This window comes from Balaenoptera acutorostrata, chromosome 15, assembly GCF_949987535.1.
Source record: "Balaenoptera acutorostrata chromosome 15, mBalAcu1.1, whole genome shotgun sequence".
Taxonomy (NCBI): Eukaryota; Metazoa; Chordata; class Mammalia; order Artiodactyla; family Balaenopteridae; genus Balaenoptera; species Balaenoptera acutorostrata.
The window spans coordinates 39,835,012-39,854,921 of record NC_080078.1 but is presented as its reverse complement, the minus strand read 5'-3'; the positions used below and the strand labels follow the sequence as shown (position 1 = coordinate 39,854,921).

The 19,910-nt window shown below is 61.4% G+C and overlaps 2 protein-coding genes across 5 annotated transcripts in view; one reads left to right on the top strand and one right to left on the bottom strand.

Moving 5' to 3' along the window:
* Positions 1-9: 9 nt before the first annotated feature.
* On the top strand, positions 10-13,003 carry MPG (N-methylpurine DNA glycosylase). Of its 2 annotated transcripts, none has more exons than XM_007181824.3 (4): positions 10-144; positions 7,071-7,304; positions 9,962-10,166; positions 12,564-13,003. In XM_007181824.3, the coding sequence occupies exons 2-4, from the start codon at positions 7,083-7,085 to the stop codon at positions 12,968-12,970; spliced, it is 834 nt and encodes a 277-aa protein (XP_007181886.1). In that variant the 5' UTR covers positions 10-144; positions 7,071-7,082; the 3' UTR covers positions 12,971-13,003. The 2 variants fall into 2 exon arrangements, with proteins under 2 accessions (XP_007181886.1, XP_007181885.1); XM_007181823.3 differs by lacking the exon at positions 10-144 and adding an exon at positions 4,899-5,056.
* The window catches only part of NPRL3 (NPR3 like, GATOR1 complex subunit), a 34,722-nt gene continuing 27,764 nt past the window's right edge, over positions 12,953-19,910 (bottom strand). For all 3 annotated transcript variants that reach the window (XM_057529191.1, XM_007181825.2, XM_057529192.1), the window contains 5 exons: positions 17,889-17,995; positions 17,324-17,453; positions 15,225-15,414; positions 14,341-14,533; positions 12,953-13,789 (listed from right to left, as the gene is read on the bottom strand). In XM_057529191.1, coding sequence (XP_057385174.1) covers positions 13,624-13,789; positions 14,341-14,533; positions 15,225-15,414; positions 17,324-17,453; positions 17,889-17,995 — 786 coding nt within the window. In that variant the 3' untranslated portion in view covers positions 12,953-13,623. The remainder of the gene's footprint in view (positions 13,790-14,340; positions 14,534-15,224; positions 15,415-17,323; positions 17,454-17,888; positions 17,996-19,910) is intronic.

Genomic DNA, 19,910 nt, shown 5'->3' with positions numbered 1-19,910 from the left:
CCGCCCGGGCCGAGTCACCTCCTCCGGGAGGGCGGCGGGGACACCTGCGGCTGGGGGTCGAAAGCGCCTTGGTCGGGGAGGGAGGACCTGGTGGCCCAGCTGGACCGAACCTGATGGTCAGCCTCAGCCACTCCCGAACTCCGAGTGAGTCCTGACCTTTTTTTGCCTTGACTTGTGCTTGAGAAGTGGGCGGGGGGCGCTGTGGCGGAGGGGTAGGTGTGAGGCGGCCCTGGATCTACCGTAAACCGAACCGCCAGCCTCTTCCGAAGGCCGCGCTGCCCAGCCTCTCACCCTAAGCCGCACGGCAGCCTCACTCGCATACACATGCCCCTGCGTTCATGCACTTACACACACGCTCTGTACCCACTCACACTCATGGTCGCCCACGTGTTCCTTTACCCACACCTGTTTACACAGACTCACATACACACACCTCCGCATACACACACTGTAACACTTCCATGCTCACTCTCACCCATTTACACACGTGCACACAACCACTGATGCATACTCAGTCGCACTCGCACCAAAAGCAGGATCAGAGCAGTGACCTCCTCCCGGGGCCCCTGTGCTCCCCACCCGCTGAAGCCCCGCTCCCCCAACAGGCACTCCCAGGCCAGGCTGGAACCCCTGGAGCAGAGGCGCAGAGGCGGCAGCACCATTTCCGGCGACCACTCTGTGCTCCTCCCTCTTTCAGGGCTCACCCACCAGCCCTGTGGGCCCATCCCTGCACTCCCTGAGTCGAACACAAAATGGCCCATCTGCTCTAGGCTGAGGCTGCTGGCGGGAGTTTTCCAGCATTCCTCTCCCTCTCTCCTGACATTGCAGGAGTCAGTGGGGCACAATCACCAGAGAAAGACCCGGGAATGGGGGAGGGGGTGCCAATAGCAGGGCAGGGCTGACCAGGAGCTGTGAGTGGTGGAGGGGCACAGACTTCCCCTGCAGGGAGCAGAACTGGGACCATGGGTGTCTTAAGGACACTTCCGCTGGGAGCCAGAATACTGAGGCACATGAGGCCCAGCCCCTCCAGCTTTGGAGGGCCCACAAGTGTGTCTTCACAGGCCCTTTGCTGGTCTGGGACCAGGAGGGAGTGGTCCTCTCTGAACAGAGGTGCTGCCACGGTCAGGTCAGCAAGCTATGCCCAGGGTACGACCGCAGACAAAGCCCTGGTCCTTGGCTACACAGAAAGTAGACAACTTGAGGTGGCAGCCAACTCACAGTTGGCCTTGGAGCCTGGGAAAGGGACAGAATCCTCCGACTGTCTCCTCGTCCACACCACAGGACAGAGTGGTGCCTGCACACTCTGGGTCATTTACGAACTCAGGTGTATCAACACAATTCCTAGGTAGAGGGAGACAATGGAAGCTTTGGAGGGGATACAAGAGGACTCCTTCACTGGGGGCTGGGGTGGTGACTACAAGTACCTTGGGGACACGAGGCAAGAAGAAGGCTGAAGGCTGCCCAGTGCCGATGCTCAGGGCTCCGGCTGCCTGCACTGCCACCCCTCCCATGCCAGGCTCTCACCGACAGAAAAGACAGTCTCTCCATGCCTGGCATTCGCGAACCCCCCCAGGAATAAGCATGCCCCGTCCACCTGGACGCTCAGCCTGGGCCGGCAGGGCCAGCGGCAGTGGTGTCATCTCTGGAGTCCAGGGCCTGGGCTCACCTCCAAAGCTTGCCATGGCCAGGCATCCAGTGCTGCCAGGTCTCATGCAGTGGGTGCTGCGGGGTACCCAGGCCCCCTCCATGACCCAGACACTCATTCCCAGCTGCCAGGAGCACAGCCATAGCTGGCTCACAGCTGAGAAAGGTGCCCATCCCCCAGTCCCCCCACCTCAACCCCCGCCCCACCAGGAGTCACCTTCAGTGAATGAGAGCTGCCTTGCCCCAAGTAACACCCCCTCCCTAGAGAGGGTGATCTATGTCCAGTCACAGCTATGTGGCTTCCCCCTGGTTCATTCGTTCGGGTTACCGCCAAAGGATCCTCTCAGCTCCAGTGGGACCCCCAGCAGCCTCTGTTGCAAACCCTTGCCCCTCACAGGTGTGGCTCCCAAGTACACGCTGGCAGGCAAACCCAGGAATCCCCAGGTTCTCAGCCCACCGAGCCTCCTGAGCGAGGACCCGGGTATCAGAAGGACAGTATGAGCAGAGGCCTGGACCCAGTCCACAGGGACACGTGTGTGCACACACATGTGCTGTACCTCACACCTGGCCCACTGCCCTGTGTTCTGGTGGAGGAGGCCCTGACATGGAAACCCAGCTCCCTGTCCCTCTTTTTCCTTTTCCCAGGCCCTGGAAATAGAAATCAGCTGCAATTGCCCAGTATGTGTGCAGGTGACTGGGGATGGGCAAGTGTCTGGAGCACCCCCTGACTACACTTCACTCTAGGACCTGAGGGGGTGGCAGTCCTGACCACTGAGAGGAATCCCCACCAGCCACTCTGGAATCAGCTCAGCAAGCCAGCCTGAGCTTTGGGGGGCCTGAATGGGCCCGGGACCAGCCCCTGGCTATTTGGGGAAGAGACAGAAGTGGGCCAGACCAGCCAGGGCCTGAAGTCACTGTCTATTTGAGGCAGCTGCCCCTCCCCACGTCTTGGGGCCTGGCAAGGGGGCCCTTAAGTACCTGGCCTCAGGGCCCGGCAGCACTGGCAGCACAGCCCCAGGAAGGGAAGATGCAGCCCACAGCTGCTCGCTCTGCCCAAGGAGCCTCCGAGCCCCCAGGACCCATCAGCTGCGCAGGGCCCAGTGCGGCCCAGTGGCCGCCCTGCTGAGATGGCACCCCCAGAAGGTGCTGCCCCTTTCACGGTGTTAGCTGCCCCTACATAGAGAGAAGAACAGTGAACAGTGTGCTGGGTAGGAACAGTGCTGGCCTCTGTGGCTGCTGGAGCCGCCGTCCTTTCTCTCAAGGCTCCAGGGTCTGACGGCTCCTCCGGGGGCCATGGCTAGCCTGGCAGGGCAGAGCAACTCACCCCAGTACTGGCCCCTTTCAAAGCATTGAGGGTGTCCTCACCTTCATTCTCCACTGACATCCTCCAAAGAGCCTCTCCCAGCCCAGAAGCAGGGCACTCTGGGGATGAGAAGAGAAGGCCCCAGGCCCCTCCTCCCACCGAGACCACCTTCTTACCCGCAGCCTGCCTGCCCTGTAGGCCACAGTGGGAATGCTCAGCCCACCACTTCCAGCCTGTGGTGGAGCCTCAGACCACAAACCAGGAAGTGGGGGGGTGGGGGGAAGGGGGGGCAGAGGTTGTGCAAGGCCCTGCACTCAGGCTGGAACATCTGGAGAAGGGGTTGCTGGCTCCAGCCCTGCCTCCTCCTCCTCCTGGGCTGTCCTCCAAGCCTCTCTTTCCTCATCTTCAAGTTGGGAAAAAGACGCCCCTCTGGGAATGCGTGGACTCCCCATGATTTCTACAAGGACCATGCACTATTTGTGAAATCAAAATGAAAATGAATACAAAACCGCACCCACCCTGCCCCTGCCCCCACCAGGGGGACTGGCCCAACTGTAGCCTCAGTTTCCCTCCCACAGCGGGGAGAGGGGGAAGGGAGGAGGGAAGGGAGGCTGGGCACACAGGAAGGCAGGAGGGGGAGTCATTGTTCGGGCAGAATGGCTGCAGCGGGTAAGGAGGAAAGAAAGGGGTGAGAGTCACATCCAGGCCCGCCTCACAAGCACTCATTGACGACACACTGCCCACCCCCGGAAGGAAGCGGCACAAAGTGCCACAGACAGCTGGGTGGCTTCCAGCAGGCAGCTGAAAGGCTGCTGCTCCTCCCTCCGCAGGAAGTCCTGGTTGGGGCCCTGGGGGGAGCGGGGAGTACAGCTGGGCCTGGGCCTGGGCTGGAGTTGAGCTCCTGGGCTGGTCCACGGAGGAGGAGGAGGAGTTGGAGACCAGGATTCTCCCAGCTGGACTTGCCCTGAGACCAGGTGCCACACTCGCTCATCCCAGGGCTCCAGTCACGTGGCCCGTCCAGCACCTCCCCCCCGCACACACACACCATCCTTTGCCCAACTGTTCTCCAAGGCCCCACGGGTACCCCTCACAGGGCCAGGGTGACACAAGTCAGACAGCTCAGGACATGGTCCAGGGCAGGGGCGTTCCCCCTGCTGCCCCAAAGGGCAGTGGCATACCTCACACTGCCCCCAGCCACTGCCCTGCAGGAGGGGTGTTCGCGGGTCCCCACAGCCCTCCTGCTGGCCTCAGCCTCTTCAGGAGGCTGGCCATGCTCCAGCAGGCCCACCCCCGGACTTGGGCGGGCTCCTCTCAGCATCCTTCGGTGGTGGGAAGGGAGGGGGCCCCACTGCAGACACAGAATCCCAAGACCCATCCATATTGTGATGGCAGTGGTGGTGCTTCCAGAAAGGCCTGGGTCCAATTCCAGGGCAAAGTCTTCCTGGCCCACTCCCCCGCCCTATCTGTCCCCTCCACCCAAATGCTCAGCAGGTATGGAGCAAGTAATGCCCCTCCGCAGTCCCAAGGACCAGGGGCTCCAACACCACCTCCCTCACGCACACTCCACGCGCACCCCACCGAACCGTCTGGTGCACTCCCAAACCACTACACCCCCAGCCAGAGCCCCTCTAGGGCCCAGTCAAGGTTCACAGGGACCAAGCCTCTTTCTTGGTGGTCTGACCACCAGCTGGAGGTCACCAGGTGGAGTGAGCGCTGCGGCTGCGGCGGGACCAGGATGCAAGTGGGGCGGGGGGCGGAGGGCTCCCCTCCACCCCAGTTGCCTGCTCCCCCTCCTCACACCACAACTGCCCCAGCAGCCCCGGGCCTTTGTCCCGGATGGGAGGTAGGTCGCCGGGCAGAGGCGACGGCGGGGAACTCCGGTCGCTAGCCCGGCCCCTCCCCCGGGGCGGATCCGCGCCTGCGCCCGCCCCCTCCCCCCGCCGGGCTTCCGTCCTTCTCAGCGCAGGCGCCGGCTCCAGCCCCGGGCCGGGCGGCGCTTCCGGGTGGGCGAGGGGGTGTGCTCCGCGCTGGGCTGGGCTCCGCGCAGGCAGGTACCAGCTTCGAGAGCCCTGACGGAACCGCCGGCTGCCCGCGCGCCGCGGGGCCCAGGTGAGTGCGCGCCCAGGTGAGCGTGCTCCTCGCCGGGCGCACGGCCTTAGGACTGCCTCGGGGGCGGACCCCCCCGGAGTCGCACCGCCACCGCAGTGAGCCCTGAGTGGGAGCCAGTAATGTGCGCACGGGCCGCCCCTCGGCGTCTGCAGTTCCCAGACGAGCGCCTGACGGCGGGGTTGGGCCGGCTTGGCTGCTCCACTTGCCAAAAACAAAGCCGAGGCCCGGCCCGAGGTCGCCAGTGAGGTCTGGGAGGAGCGCCCGCCACCGGTTTCCTGGTTACGTGCTGGGCGCTCGGCCTGGATCAGACGCCCCCTGCCCCAAGCCCGCCTGCCGCAGAAATGACCATAGGGTTGGCTCGAGGGGCCACTTCCCCACACTCCTCCCTTAAGTGTCTGTCCCAGACGGATAAATGCTCTCCCTTTATTTACTAACTCACTGTTTGCCCAGGTTTTGATGGAGGGCTGGCGGGTCCCTTGGGTGCCCCCATCCAGGCTGCTGTTTTCTGCCCTCCACTGGCTGGGCCCAGCCTGGGAAGAGACCCTTGTCCCCAGGTTTTGCGTTTCTTCCTAACACTGGGGAGCGCTCGCTGTACCCAGACAAGTGCTTACCCGGCTTCTCATTTTATTCTCAGAACCATCTTGTGTGACAATGTTGGTTCCCTTTCTGCAGATGAAACAGAGGCACAGACACCTTAGGTCACTTTCTGGGGCAGCGGTCACTCTTGGGTGCAACGGCAGGGTCACCCCACTCTTCAGCCTGAGGCTCTGAGGCAGGTTCAAATCCTAGGTCTGCAGAGGGGGAGCCAAGGCCTCTCTGAGCCTCAGTCCCAGGGCATCTGCATGAGCCCCCTGTACCGCGCAGGGTGGGTCAGGGCAGAGACCCAGCGCCACCCCAGAGCCTCGGGGCAGGCCGGGGGCCAAATTTGGGCGGAGAACAGGGGCCGCAGCATCCTGGAGTCAGCCTGTGGTGGGTGTTGGCAGATGTGCCTGGCTGCAGACAGGGTCATATCAACATCCATTCTCAGCAGGGTGGCGGCTCCGGCTCTGGACAGCATAGAATGTCAGCACTTACGTTAAAAATAATGGGTCTGTCACATGCCAGGGAGGTACGGGAATCAGCCCCTGAGGAGGGTGTTTCCAGGCCCCAGTGCTCCCCTGCTGCTCCTTTCCTTGGAGAGCAGCTGGTCCCAGAACGGCCAAGCGCGTGTGGTCAGGTTTCCCAGGCCCTGTGGCAGCAGGTGGGAGGCAGACAGTGCGCCGGTCTCGGCAGATCCTCCTCATTCCTCGCACCTCACTTTTGCCTCACTTTTCCTTATTCTGACATCCTGGGTCATGAGACAGAGGATAGCTGGGGACTCATTGGGGGTCACACCCTGAGCGCTTGGGATGGGGCCAAGTAGACGATCTGCCTGGTGCTCACCCATGTGCATGTATCAGGCCTTCTGGGCCATTCTAGGAGGGGTCTGGCACAGTGGGAGCCCTGCCAGCATTGGGGAGGGGTGTGGATGACACAGTGACCCACAATCCGTTCCTCGACCAGGCCCCACTGAGGTCACAGGTGTTTTAAAATTCCTGGTTAGGGGCAGGTGCAAAGGGCAGGGTTCCAGAAAGAAGCTCAGAAGTTCATTTGGAGACCACGTGATGAGTGGCAATCAGAGGGTAGTAGCCCTCCTGTCCCAGGCCTGGGTGCCACTGTCCCCTCCCCAGGCCCTGCAGCCCTTTGCCACTCCTGCTTGTGGATGGCACGTGCAGCAGAGTGGCTACCTTGTCACTGCCGCCACCAGCCTGCCTTCACGTGCCGTCATTTCCCAAGTCCTCCTGGGTCCCAGCGCAGGGCTGAGCATGCCAGGTATGGCTCAGGTATGGCATTCTGTTTGCACAGGCTGGTTGCCCCTTTTTTGCACATGAGGAGACAGGCAGGCAGTTGAATGAGTCCTTGAGCTCCTGACTTCACTGCACAACCATCTGTCCTCTCCTTTTCAGACCCTTTATCTTGTCCTTTCCCATTTCAGCTTTCCTGAAGAATGGGGCAAAAAAAGCAGCGACTGTTGGAGGCCAAGCGGCATCAGAGCCCGCCAGGTGTGACCCGGACAGCTTCCCCCAAGGAGCCCCGCTTGGGGCCACCCATGACCCTCGGCCCCCAGCGCAGCATCTATTTCTCAAGCCTAAAGGGCCGCCCTGCTCGCCTGGGATCAGAGTTTTTTGACCAGCCCGCAGTCCCCCTGGCACGGGCATTTCTGGGACAGGTAATGGAAATGTAGCGGCGTGGCCTCTGCTGAAGGGTCATCACCGTGCAGTGTCTGTGGGCCCAGCCCTCTCCCCGCTGGGCTCACGTCCCTGACTTGGCCCTGCGTGGCCTCATGCAGTCAGCCGCTTTGCCCACATTTGCTCCTGGGTAGCTTCACCTCAGTCATCTGGGGCAGCGTCTGGGTCCGGGGTCAGCTGGGAAGAATGCCGAGGTTGTTAGGGGTGCCTGCCTGCTCTGGGCAGTGAGGACGGGGCAGCTACAACATTAGCCTTCCCCCTGGGGCTGTGGGAGCATTACCCCTGGTCCACCTGGGATTGCCCTCAGGGCAGGTTTCTTACAAGGACCACGGTCAGTGCTGGCCCCTCAGTCTGTGAGGGGCTGCTTTTGCCTGCCCCGTCCCCTGACACAGTCAGTGCCCCTGCTGGAGCTTGTCTATGTGTGTAGCAGCTTTAGACACATGGCAGCTGAGGCCATGGCCTACGGGCTGCCCAGCATCAGGATTGTCTAGATGAAGGACAGCCTCCTTCTCCCCACAGTGGCTCACAGTGCCAGAGCTGGCTTCCCAGCAGCCCCTGCAGCTCCAAGTTCTGGGGTGGGAAACAGGACCCCCCAGGGCCTTTGGGGGTGGAGCCCATCACCATGCGATGTGTACATGGCATGTGCTGCAGCAGCAGAGTTTTGGCCACATCCGTCTGGAGTACCATCTGGCTAGGCCTGGCTTTCTGGTCTTCCTGGAGGTTCCATGGCTACCCTGGGTCCTTTAGTGAGCCTACTTTTAGGTTAAAGTGGCCAAGGAGAGTCAGTTTCTGTGGCTAATACAAAATTGGTGCCAGGAACAGATCCTAAAATGTGAGCTAGTGGAGTGTGACCTCAAGTGTGACCTCATCGAGAAGGGACCAGAGTCTGTTCCCATGAGGATGCTTTCAGCTGCAAGGGCCAGAAGGTCCTTGTAAAAGCACCTTAAGTCAGGAGAGGTTATGATCTCACGTAAAAGGGCACATGGGGCAGGTGGGCCCAGCATCAGGTCGAGTGCCTAAGGGCCTCAGTGTGTCACCATCTCCCCCTAGGCTCCCCTAGGCTCGCATCACGCCTGTTTGAGCCCGAGGGTAGACAGGGCGATGACCAGCAGAGAAGGGAGGGTCTCACCCTGTATGTGCCTTTGGTTAGGGAGGAGAGCCTTTTTCATTACCTCCCAGTGGATGTCCTCACAGACCTCTTGACCAGGCTTGGGTCATGCACTCATCCTTAAGCAGGTCACTGCAAGGAGCAATGAGTTGCCATGACAACCCAGACCACTCTTGTGTCACCCTCTCGGCTGAGAAGGGTCTTGCCTCTCTCGGGACCCTCCACCAGCAAGGAGGAGATGCTTATGATGGGGGTGAGGGGCAGCCACCATCTGCTATCTGGAAATGATATCAGTGAAATTCAGGACAGGAAAGAAGACAGTGAGGAAAGGGCTGTGGGAGGCTCCTCCCCAGGCCCCATGGAGATGTCAGGCTGACAGGGAATGTTCCCTCTCATCCCCTGGGAAGATGGGAGGGAGGCCTCACCTGAGGTGCTCTGGCCAAGCCCACCTGTGCACACATACGGGGATTTATGGGCTTTGTCTCCAGGAAGGCCTCCTCTAACCCTTACCCCCGAGTCCAGCCTCCAGCACACCCCTCCCTGCCCCCACGACACTGACCCTGGCCGCAGACACATTGAGCTCCGTGGGCTAAGGCATGGTGGCCTGGCCATCCAACTGGCCTAAGGCTCTGGCCTAAGGACAAGGCAGGTGGTAGGGACAGCCCTGGTGAGGTGATTGGCCCTGGAAACTCCACAGTGAACCCTGGTTGAGTCAGACCTGGGGCTCCGGACACGGGCATGACTGCTGGCCATTCCTGGGGCCGTACCATGGTGATGCGTGGCGAAGGGCAGAGGGGCTCCAGGCGGGGAAGGACTCAGCTCCTGGGGTACTCAGCGCTCCGCAGGCCCTGCCTGGCTCTCCTGTGGCCTACTCTGTTCTCCTAGGTGCTCTGCTGGCCTGAGAGCACCCACCCCTCTGGGGACAGCCCCTGACAACTGCCCCCTGCCCTGTCCTTGGCTGGCCCCTCTGTCCCCTCCTGGACCCACCCTGCCCAGGGTGCTGTCCGAGGCAACCGTCGCCAGGCTCGCCTTCCTGGCCTGCTGCCTGCGCTGACCCACTCCTTGTGGAGCTCGTTACCTCCAGGCCAGGCCTGGGGCACTGCGGGGCAGCTGGTCCTGCTGCTTTCAGAGTTGGCTGGGTGGGGGCTGAGTGTGATGGTCCTTTGCAGTTAGTCCAGGGGGAGGGGGCTCCACAGGCTCTGGAATCCCAGGCGGGGCCCTGTGCCCTTCACACTGCTCAGCCCCAGGCTAAGCTTTAAGTCCAAGGGGACCCTGCTGAGAGGAAGTGCGAGAATTCACTAGTGCTGGTGCCCAGCCCAGCCCTGGCCGGCCTGAGATGGCTGCACGCTGTGGACAGGGCACTTGGTGAGCAGGGCCTGTGGTCCAGTGGTCCAGCAGGATGGAGGGGATGGTGGGGAAGAGCCGGCTGTACCTGGGTGTCCTATACCTATACACCCTGAGCTGGGGAGATGAGTCCAGGCTGTGGACTGTCAGGGTGGAGCGAACCCGGCTCCTTCCTACGCTGAGCAGGTCTTGGTCCGACGGCTGGATGATGGCACAGAGCTCCGTGGCCGCGTCGTGGAGACTGAGGCATACTTGGGGCCAGAGGATGAAGCTGCCCATTCGAGGGGCGGCCGACAGACCCCCCGCAACCGCGGCATGTTCATGAAGCCAGGGACGCTGTATGTGTACCTCATCTATGGCATGTACTTCTGCATGAATGTCTCCAGCCAAGGTGAGTGGTGCTGGGGCTTGGGGAAGCAGGAGGCCTGGGCAGAGCCCCCTCAGCTGGCAGACCCCGGGAGGACCAGGTTGGCTAGGCGATTGAGCAAGGGGTTCCCTTGCTAGGCTAGGCGGGGGTTTCAGGAGCTTTGGCTGCACGGATGGTGGTTAGAGGTGCCAGGGGCCCCACAGAATAGAGGTCACGGGTTGACTTGAACACAGAGCACGTGGGTTCACGAGCCCACCGCTGGCCCCAGAGCTCAGTGCTGGTGTCACTGCCGGCCCAGAGAGGACTCGGGAGGGGCTGATGTGGGGAAACAAGAGTGAGATTGATTTGGGGTGAGCTGGGCTCAGGCAGGAGCCTCGCCAGGCAGCCAGTTATGGGGTCTGGGTCAGTTCTCAACTGGGGATGATACTGCCACCCTGGGGAACATTAGGCAGTGTCTGGAGACATTTTTGGTCATCACATCTGTGGGGATCTCCTGGCCTCTAATGGGTGGAGGCCAGGGAGGATGCTCAACAGTTCACAATGCACAGGATGGCCAACTCCACAGAATCATGGCCCCAAAGGTCAGTGGTGCCGATGGGAGAGATGCTGGTCTAAAGCTCCCGGGAGGGTCCACGCACCTTGGGGGACCCACTGGGTCTTCCGTGGGTAGGCAGCTGTGTTTTCTGAGTGGTCTGTGCTGGGAAGGAAGCGCCCAGCACCGTCTTGCCAGAGCCGCCGCTGAGCAGCAGCGGTGGGGGTGAGGGGTGGGTGGTGGTCTGCCCAACCCACTCTGGCTAGCCAGTGCTAGCGTCCATCTGCTGAGCCTCCCGCCGCCGTCGCAAGATGAATGAAGGCTCGAGGACAGTAAGGGGCTGCCGGTCACACACGTGGAAGGATTCCACTGACGTGTTGAGTTGTGATTGCCCAGAATGGACAGCTGGGGATGCCTGAAGCCAGAGCCACAGGGCCAGAGGACACAGGGAATCCACGACTGGCCTTGTGCCCAGCAGAAGGCAGGTGCTGTGTGAAACTGAGTGACAGGGACTGCCTCTGAGGGCCCTGTTACCAGGCGCAGAGCTTATTCCGGTCGCTGAGCTTTTCTTTGGCGTTAGAACCAACCCCTCACGTGAGAGGAGACTGCACTTGGACAAGAGGCTGCAGTCAGTGAGGAAAGGGAGGAGCCCAAGTTTCTGCAGGTACAGTGGACAGAGCAGATGTGGGAGGTGGTGTGTTACTTTCTGGTTACATGACCAGGATGCCCCAGGAACGTCGAGGTTAGGGGAGCAGAAAACTACATGGGTACAGACAGGGCCAAGGGTCATCCAGGTGGAGTGAGGGAGAGGGGCAGCCGAGACAGTCCTTGCCTGTGGGGTGGAGGCCGTGCAGAGACCAGACTTGGGGCTGCGCGGTTGGTGCAGGCAGACGGGGTTGGCGGGGGGTGATGGGGAGGCCTGGTGTGACGAGGTGGGGATGTCCTGCTTGTCAGGAGTCTGGACTCAGGTGCGTCCCAGGAGATGGGTCAGCTACTCCTCCAGACCTGTCTGCAGGTGGTACCCAACTACGCTCAGGATGGAACCAGAGGGAGCTTTGAGGCCAGTGAGGGGAGTGGCCCAGGAATCACAGAGGGACTAAAACTCAAGGCTTTAGGTGCCCTTGGGCACATCCTGAAGTGCTTTGAAAGCTGGCTGGTTAAGGGGCATCTGGTCGCACACCCCCCCCCACTTGCTGGCTGTGCAAGAGGCCAGCTCCTGGGTGCTGATGGGAAGGCCTGTGTGGCTGAGGCCTGAGAGAGGGACTGGCCTGGCCACACCTCAGGCTGAGCCCCTCAGACTCCCAGCTAGCGGGTGGGCTGAGAGGGGAGCAGGTGTCCCAGGACAGTGGCCTTGCTGGAGGGTCAGGGCACCTCTGTCCAGGGCGCATGAAGTAATCACTGTCCCCAGCCAGGAATCCAAGGGGGTCTGGACAGATGTGTCTTCTCGAGGGAATCCCTGGGCCTGGGTGTCTGTTTGCCGTCCCACAAGTGGCCTGGTTGGGGAGGGGACCCCACAGAGGTGGGGGGCTATATCCGGTACCTCCTGCTCTGTCAGTTTCCGCACTGGGTCCTGGGGTGGGGCTCACCTGCGTCCTGTGCACACTGGTGGCTGCTCCAAGCCAGGCTTCCAGCTTCCCCAACAGCCAGTGGGGGAGATGGGTGGGGGACCCCGGGGTTTTCTTTGCTGACCTCACAGAGGGAGCCAGGGAGCTCCATGTGTCCCCAGCTGGTGCCCATAGGAGGCACAGGTGCCTTGTGGGTGCAGGTGTGCAGGATGGGGAGGCAGGCAGAGGGTCTGGACGGTGAGTGAGCACAGGTGTCACCCAAGCAGCTTTGGTCGGGTCTTGGGTAGCGGGGCAACAGCCTGGGAGGCTCCATCTCTTCCACAGGGGACGGGGCGTGTGTCCTGCTCCGAGCGGTGGAGCCCCTGGGGGGCCTGGAGGCCATGCGGCAGCTTCGCCACACCCTCCGCAAAGGCGCTGCTGGACGAGCCCTCAAAGACCTTGAGCTCTGCAATGGTCCCTCCAAGCTATGCCAGGCCCTGGCCATCGACAAGAGCTTCGACCAGCGGGACCTAGCCACAGACGAGGCTGTGTGGCTGGAGCGGGGCCCCCTGGGGCCCAGTGAGCCAGCTGTGGTAGCAGCAGCCCGAGTGGGCATAGGCCACGCAGGAGAGTGGGCCCTGAAGCCCCTGCGCTTCTATGTGCAGGGCAGCCCCTGGGTCAGTGTGGTAGACAGAGCGGCCGAGCGGGACGCACAGGCCAGAGCAAAGGCCAACCAGGATGAGGATTTTTAATTGTTTAAAAATGAAATAAATGCTGTGTTTATAGAAAACAGTGTCACTTGTGTCTTGGCCAGAGTCCCCATCAGTGGCCAGCTCGTCTCTGTGGGAGGACCCGGGGCCAGCAGGTAGACTTCCTCCTCAGGCCTGAGGCAACCGTGTGTGGGGAGCACCGGTGCACCAGACACCCCCCCAAGGGAAAGCTAAGACAGCTGCAGGACACCATTAGCCCAGGTCCTCATGCCTCAGATGGCATGGGGGTGACCACTTGGCCATGGCCTCCTGGTGGCTAACACAGGACTGTGGTGGGGGGAGGGGCTGGGCCAGGCACCGGCAAGCTGGGGGGAAGGGTGCCTGCAGGTGGCCGGTGCTGGCCATACAGTCCAGGCCAGGCCCTCGGACCTGAAGCTCTGGACGGCCCAGGCCTGGGGAACACGGGAGGCGGGGCGGGGCTCTGAGAGAAACACGGGCCGAGTTGGTGTGGGCAGCCTGCAAGCCTCACTCAGAGGCAAGAGTCCTGGACGCTCTCCCAGCTCGAGCCTCACCTTCTCAGCTCAGAGCCCCTGAGGCTGTTTCCAGGACTGGAGGCGGGTGAGGATGTGGAGAGCAGGGGCCCCGTGGGGAGGGAAGGAGCCTGGGGTGGGGGAGGCTCCTTCCGGTGCCCCAGCTCAGGTGAGCAGGGCCTGGAAGACAGTGATGACCGGATCCTCGTGGGTGGTCACCACCAGGACACTGCGGAACTTGTCCACGAGCGCGAGCAGCTGGGAGCGCCGCGTGTTCTCGTTGTACATGATCTCCTCCAGGTGGTGGCGGCCGCGGAAGTAGTGCAGGAGCCTGGGGGGTGGGGGGAGGGTATGAGCACAACTACGGAGCTGGCGGGGGGGGGGGGGGGGGGGGAGTCCTCAGGCCCCTGCCCCGAGCAGTGCCCTGGACCCGCTGCCCACCGTGGCCCCTGGAATATCACCCTGCTTCAGTGCCCTGACGGAGGTGAGGGCAGTGCAGGGTCAGCTGGCAGCTTCTCTGCTTCATGCTGCTGTGGCTCTTGGGGCACCTCGGCTGGGGGCTCAGTCCCTGACAACCTGACGCTCCCAGAACACCATACACCCAGCGCACCCAACTCAGGGTTGGGTGTGACAAGTCTGTGTCACCTATGGTGTGGAGACCAAGGGCCCCACCCGATCCCCATGAGGACAAGAACTTGCTGCTGCTTCCCAAGACGTGACAAGAAACACCCAGGAAGTACAGGAGAGACCCCTACATGCAGGTGCCAGGTGGGGACGGCTGTGTACTGCAGATGCCACCTCAACCAGTGAGGGCTGTTTGCCATCGGGATTTAAGCTGAGATCCACTTTCTGTCCTGACCCTAGATGTGGCCCCTGCTCCACCTGGCAAACATGCGGAGGTCCTCGGGGTTCTGTGCTGCGGGCACGCTGAGGATGGCTGCCCGTTCATGCTCGGACAGGCTGGCCAGCAGGTTCTCCGTCATCCTCCTGTTGAGTGGCGAGTCCCCACTGGGGAGCAGCTCTGCACTGGAGTTGTCCATGCTGGGGCTGGTGAGGGTCATGTCATCACTGCTGGCTGAGGACGGGCACAGTCAGGGAGCGGCTACCCCCAGCCCGAGTCACCTGCGCCCACCTGGGAATTAACTGCTGTGCCCTTGGGGAGCAGCCCCTCACCCCAAGGCCAGCCTGGTCATCCAACCCCTCCCACCCACTCAGAGGACAGGAGCCCTGGGCAGGCAGGTCCCGCACTGAGCCTGACGTCCAAGGCCCCGCCTTAGCCTGGGGAGGTGCCTCCCCCTAAGCCTTCCAGCCCCTCGTCTTCCCCAAGCCAGGGACCTGGGGCTCGGGGCTGCCGCCTTAGGGGGCACACCGTGGCCAAAACAGCTCCTTCAAAAAGGGACTATGACAGTCACTGTCTCCTCATAGGCCCTGAGCACGGAGGTTTCAGCGGTCCTCTGAGGGATGGGGTGCGGTCTGCTCTGACCCCAGGCTGGGCCAGGATGCTCCTGACTCAGCAAGGTAGAGCCTCGTCCTCAGGGAGGCGGGCGAGGGGGCCAGGGAGAGCTGCCCAGCTGGGCGAAGTGGCATCCTCGGGGACACAGCTGCCCACGGGCACTGTGTGTGCACGTTTTCGAGTGCAGCCCTGTGAAGGTGCTGTGGTCATTCCCTGCGGCGCCCAAATTGGGCCTCCTGGCTGCCTGCCTCTTCCAAGGGCGCCCAAGGTGCTCACCCCCCACCAGACAGATGCCCTGGGCAGGGGGTCCTACTTGGGGAGCCAAAGCTGAGGGCGTTGGGCGTGCTGAGGCTGCGGCCACCAACCCTGGTGGTGAGGGGCACGTCATCCTCCCGGGGGCGGGGCTCGTCCTCACTGGGCGAGGCCATCAGGCAAACGTAGGTGTGCAGCTGGACCAGGAGCCTGTGCTGCAGCATCCACACCACCATCTGGATGAGCTGCGTCTGCAGGACGGGCAGGCCTGAGACATGACCCCCAGGTCACCCTGGAGGTCAGGGTGAGGCCCCACACCTCGAGAGAGGGAGCGCCCAGCTGCCACCCGTTCTGCAACCCCAACTCCCGTCCAGGGGAGGCAGCAGGGCCACACCTGCCCTTGCTCCATCACATGCCCGGGCTGCCCACGGCTGTCCTTTCTTGCCCAGAGCTGAAGAGCAGGACCTGTGACACGGAGGACCTGCTCTGCCTCCTCTTCCCCAGCCCACTGGCCTCTGTGAGGACCCTGGACACTGTTCAGAAAGAGGCTGCTGGCAGCTGCCCTGAGAGCAGAAAAGTCCTCCCCTTGGGTCAACCTGAAAGCCTGCCCGGGGACAGGGAAGCCTGTGCAGGTGGTGCTCCAGCAGCTGTGAGTGGGGGCGTGTGTGCACATGGTGCCCACGTCCTCAGACCCACACACCCGCCTGCTCATCCCTGGGGGTCCCTTGCTGGGAGGGGCTGGCTGACCGGGCATGGAAATAGGGGCATATGTGACCCAGTCACACCAAAGAAAATTGAAAAGGATTGTAAAATCATTAAATTATGAGGGACTTCCCTGGTGGTCCACTGGTTAAGACTCCTTGCTCCCAATGCAGAGGGCCCGGGTTCGATCCCTGGTCAGGGAACTAAGATCCTACATGCCACAACTAAGCCTGCACGCCACAACAAAGACCCAGCGCACCCTAAATAAATAAATAAATAAATAAATAAATATTATATTAAATTAAATTAAGAGACTTCATCAGCACTTGAGCACATTCTGGGCCTGAAATAGTAGGTATGGAAGGCAGGTGGCCTCACCCTGGGACTGAGCAGAACCAGAACTGGCTCTATCCGGGCCCCTCGGGCTCGGCCTAGAAAAGCCACCCGCCATCCGGACCATCGGGAAGTTTCCGCCTGGGAGGGGAGAGGGTGAACATGCAAAGTGTGTCTTTTATTCAGCTGGCACGACCTGGCACAGTTCCCGGAAACCAAAGGTGCCGTGAAAGACGGCATTCAGAACAGTCACGCTTGGCATCTAAATGAGCGAACCAACAGGGTCTCCTCCTCATTCACAACCTGAGTTTGCTTAAGCTTTTAAGGACTGTTTTTGCCTAACAGACCTGGCACTTATTAAAACAAATACTTTACTTTTGAAGACAAAGCCTTGAGAACACCCAGACCCATCTCCAACACCTGTCCCACCTGGCCCTGCCCAGAGCCCCAGAGCCCCAGAGCCCCAGGTTTGCAGTAGAGGGGAGGAGGCAAAGCCTCTCGGATCCAGGCTACACTCAACCCTGCCACAAACGCAGAACTCACCAGTTCGCTCCACACGTCTCACCCCTCCCTGGTGGCCAGCCCACCAAACCCAGCACCCCTGCCTGCCTCTCGCCCTGACCAAGACCCAGGACCCCTTGGATAAGGAGATTCTGGGGACCAGTGAGCCCAGGACTTATACCCACAGACCCTGTGGCTACCTGGACCATGGCAGGCAGGGGAGGGAGTAGGAGTGTAGGGACCAGGCTCAGTGAAAGCAAAATCCCCTCTGCGTCCCCCAACTATGGGATCCCCAGGCCCAGAAGGGGGCACCAAGTGGCTCTGTCCTCCCAGGAGAGGTCACCGATCTCCTGCCAATTGGGCCTCTTAACTGCGTTCTAACCCTAAGAAGTGCCCACCATGGGCAGGGGGGCTCCATGGGGGGAGGGACTTGCAATGCCCAAGTGTCTGCAGGCGGCCTAGCCAGGGACCCGGCTTCTGGTCACCCTGGCAGGGCAGGTACCACCTACACAGCAAGCACCTCCCCACAAACCAAGGCTAAAAGCACGGCAGCACTGAGAGCCTGGGATCAGGGACTGACGCCAGGTGGGTGGTTCCTGGGCTCCCTGAGCTCCTGAGACTCACCTCCTGCACAGCGGGGGCCAAGGGGTTCCTAAATTCTGACAAGGAGACTGGCAAGGAGAACTTAGCGAGGACAGATGGCAGGTCGTGAGATGGAAACTGGCGTGAGAACTGCTCAGCCAGCGGAGAGTACCTGGGGACAGGGGATGAGGGTCCGTGAGCTCAGCAGACTTCCCCACCATTCAGGCGTCTGCACCCTTACCATGAGCCTGTGGTGGGCAGGAGGGGGCGCAGCCAGGTGGGTGGGCCAGGATGGGTGCAATGACAGAACCCAGATGCTTTCCCCACACCACAGCCCCTATGAGCCCCCAGGTCAAGGCCAAGGCTCCCGACCTCCCACCAGGTGCCCCATGCAGCACCCACTGGCCGGCAGGTACGGGCAGGCGCAGACCCTTCCTGGAGGCCATAGGTGCTGGAAGAGCACAGGCCAGGGGTGCCATGCAGGGCTGGACCAGGCCAGAACTGGAACGTGGGCCCAGCTGACCTGGGGAGCACCACCTGGCCGGCCCTGCCAGCCACACCCCTGCCCACTCGGGGGCCCTGGGCTCTGGCAGCCAGGGGGACTCACAGACACACACTGGCGTTGGGAGAAAGCATGTAGACGTTGTTCTCACACAGCGGGTAGATGATGATGGCCTTGCCCCAGTACACCAGGTGCGCCGCAAGCTGGAAAACCTGTGGGCAGAGGGCCGAGAGAGCAGTGCTGGGGAGGCCAACCCACGCAGCCCCCTGGCTCATGGCCTCAAGCCTCTCCATCACTGGTCCCTGAGCCGTCCTGGCTGGCACCAGCACAGGGACGCTGGGGCACCCGAGATGAGGCCAGTCCAGCTGATCAAGGGGCTTGGCTGCACATCCCGGCAGAGGCCAGCCCACAGCCCAGCAGGCGCCCAGCACGGGGACGGGGCTCCACGTGACAGTGGATGTGGGTCACTGCACCTGCCCCCACTCCACACACTCATCCCTGGAGAACATCCCACTGTCCTGCTGCCCTGGACTCTCAAGACATCAGGATGGGCCACACACAGACCATGATGCCAGGACAGGGAGCCAGGGTGAGACCACGGCAACGGGCACCGCTCATCCTGCAGCACCACGGCCAAGTGCCTCTGAGGGTGCATGCATACCTGTGACAGTGCCGGGGACACCTCTACCTCGTCTCGGCAAACAGGGCCTCCAGTGCCACAGCCAACTCGAACACAGAGGAAATTTCAGTTCCATCGCTGACCCTCTTCTTTCTCAGCCCAAGTCCCAGTGCTGATGGCTCTAAAGGACACAGGCCCCCTTCCCTCTATCTCTGCCACCACCCTCGCCCAATGGGCTCCACCTCCCACCTCTCCCTGCAGCCAGAGCGCCCTCTGCAGGCCACAAGTCTGAAATCAGGATCACCCGGCTGGAGTCAAGCTGTCGGCTGGGAGACTCTGTTCTTTGCTTCCAAGCTGCTGTGACCACACGTCTCATCTCTGCCTCATGGTCACATCCGAGCCTCCCTCTAACAAGGGCCCACCCAGGTCATCCAGGATCATCACCCTGTCTCAAGGGCGTTATTCCCATCTGCAAAGTCCCACATAAGGAAGGTCACACTCACAGGTCCCAAGGATTAGGTCCACGGGGCCACTGCTCACCCAATCACAAGTAAGGTGTGATCCCAATTTTGTTATTCAAAGATTATGTGTTAATATGTATATAAAAAGCTCGGGGCTTCCCTGGTGGCGCAGTGGTTGAGAGTCTGCCTGCTAATGCAGGGGACACGGGTTCGCGCCCTGGTCTGGGAGGATCCCACATGCCGCGGAGCGGCTGGGCCCGTGAGCCACAACTGCTGAGCCTGCGCGTCTGGAGCCTGTGCTCCGCAACAAGAGAGGCCGCGATGGTGAGAGGCCCGCGCACCACGATGAGGAGTGGCCTCTGCTTGCCGCAGCTAGAGGGAGCCCTAGCACAGAAACGAAGACCCAACATAGCAATCAATCAATCAATAAATAAATCTTTAAAAAAAAAAAAAAAAAGCTTGGAGGAATCTAGGTTACCACTAGGATATGGGATTATGGGGACTTTCTCTTTTTCTGTTTATAATTTGTATGATATTTGAATTTTTATAAGAATATATTAATTTCATCATGACAAAAAACCCTCAAAATACTTGTAGAGCTTTTTTGCCTAGAATGGAACATGAGTGATTTTAAATCATCTGGTGACATTCACACCTGCGCTCGAGGTTCCAGCTGGGCTCGCTGGCCTGCCTCCCCACGGGGCCTCCGCTAGGTGGTTTGCTGCAGGAAGCAGCAGTCCCAGAGGCTGGTAAGGTCCACCACCAGGGCTGGGCCCCAGGGGGCGTCTGCACTTCCACACCAGCGGCAAACCCTGATTTGCACTGGGTTCAGTAGGGAGGGGCATGGAAGGAAACAGCAAGGGGACCCCATGGCAAGGCCGGGGAGAGGCGAAGGGGACATCATCAGAGCTTTGTCTGTGTCTTGGGGAACTGTGAGGCACAGCATCCAAACAGCCTCCGTGATGGGCAGCCTCAGGGGACAGTGAGGGTCACCCCCTCAGAGCTGCACACTCACAGGCATCTGCCGATCAGCCAGTACTGGTCAGA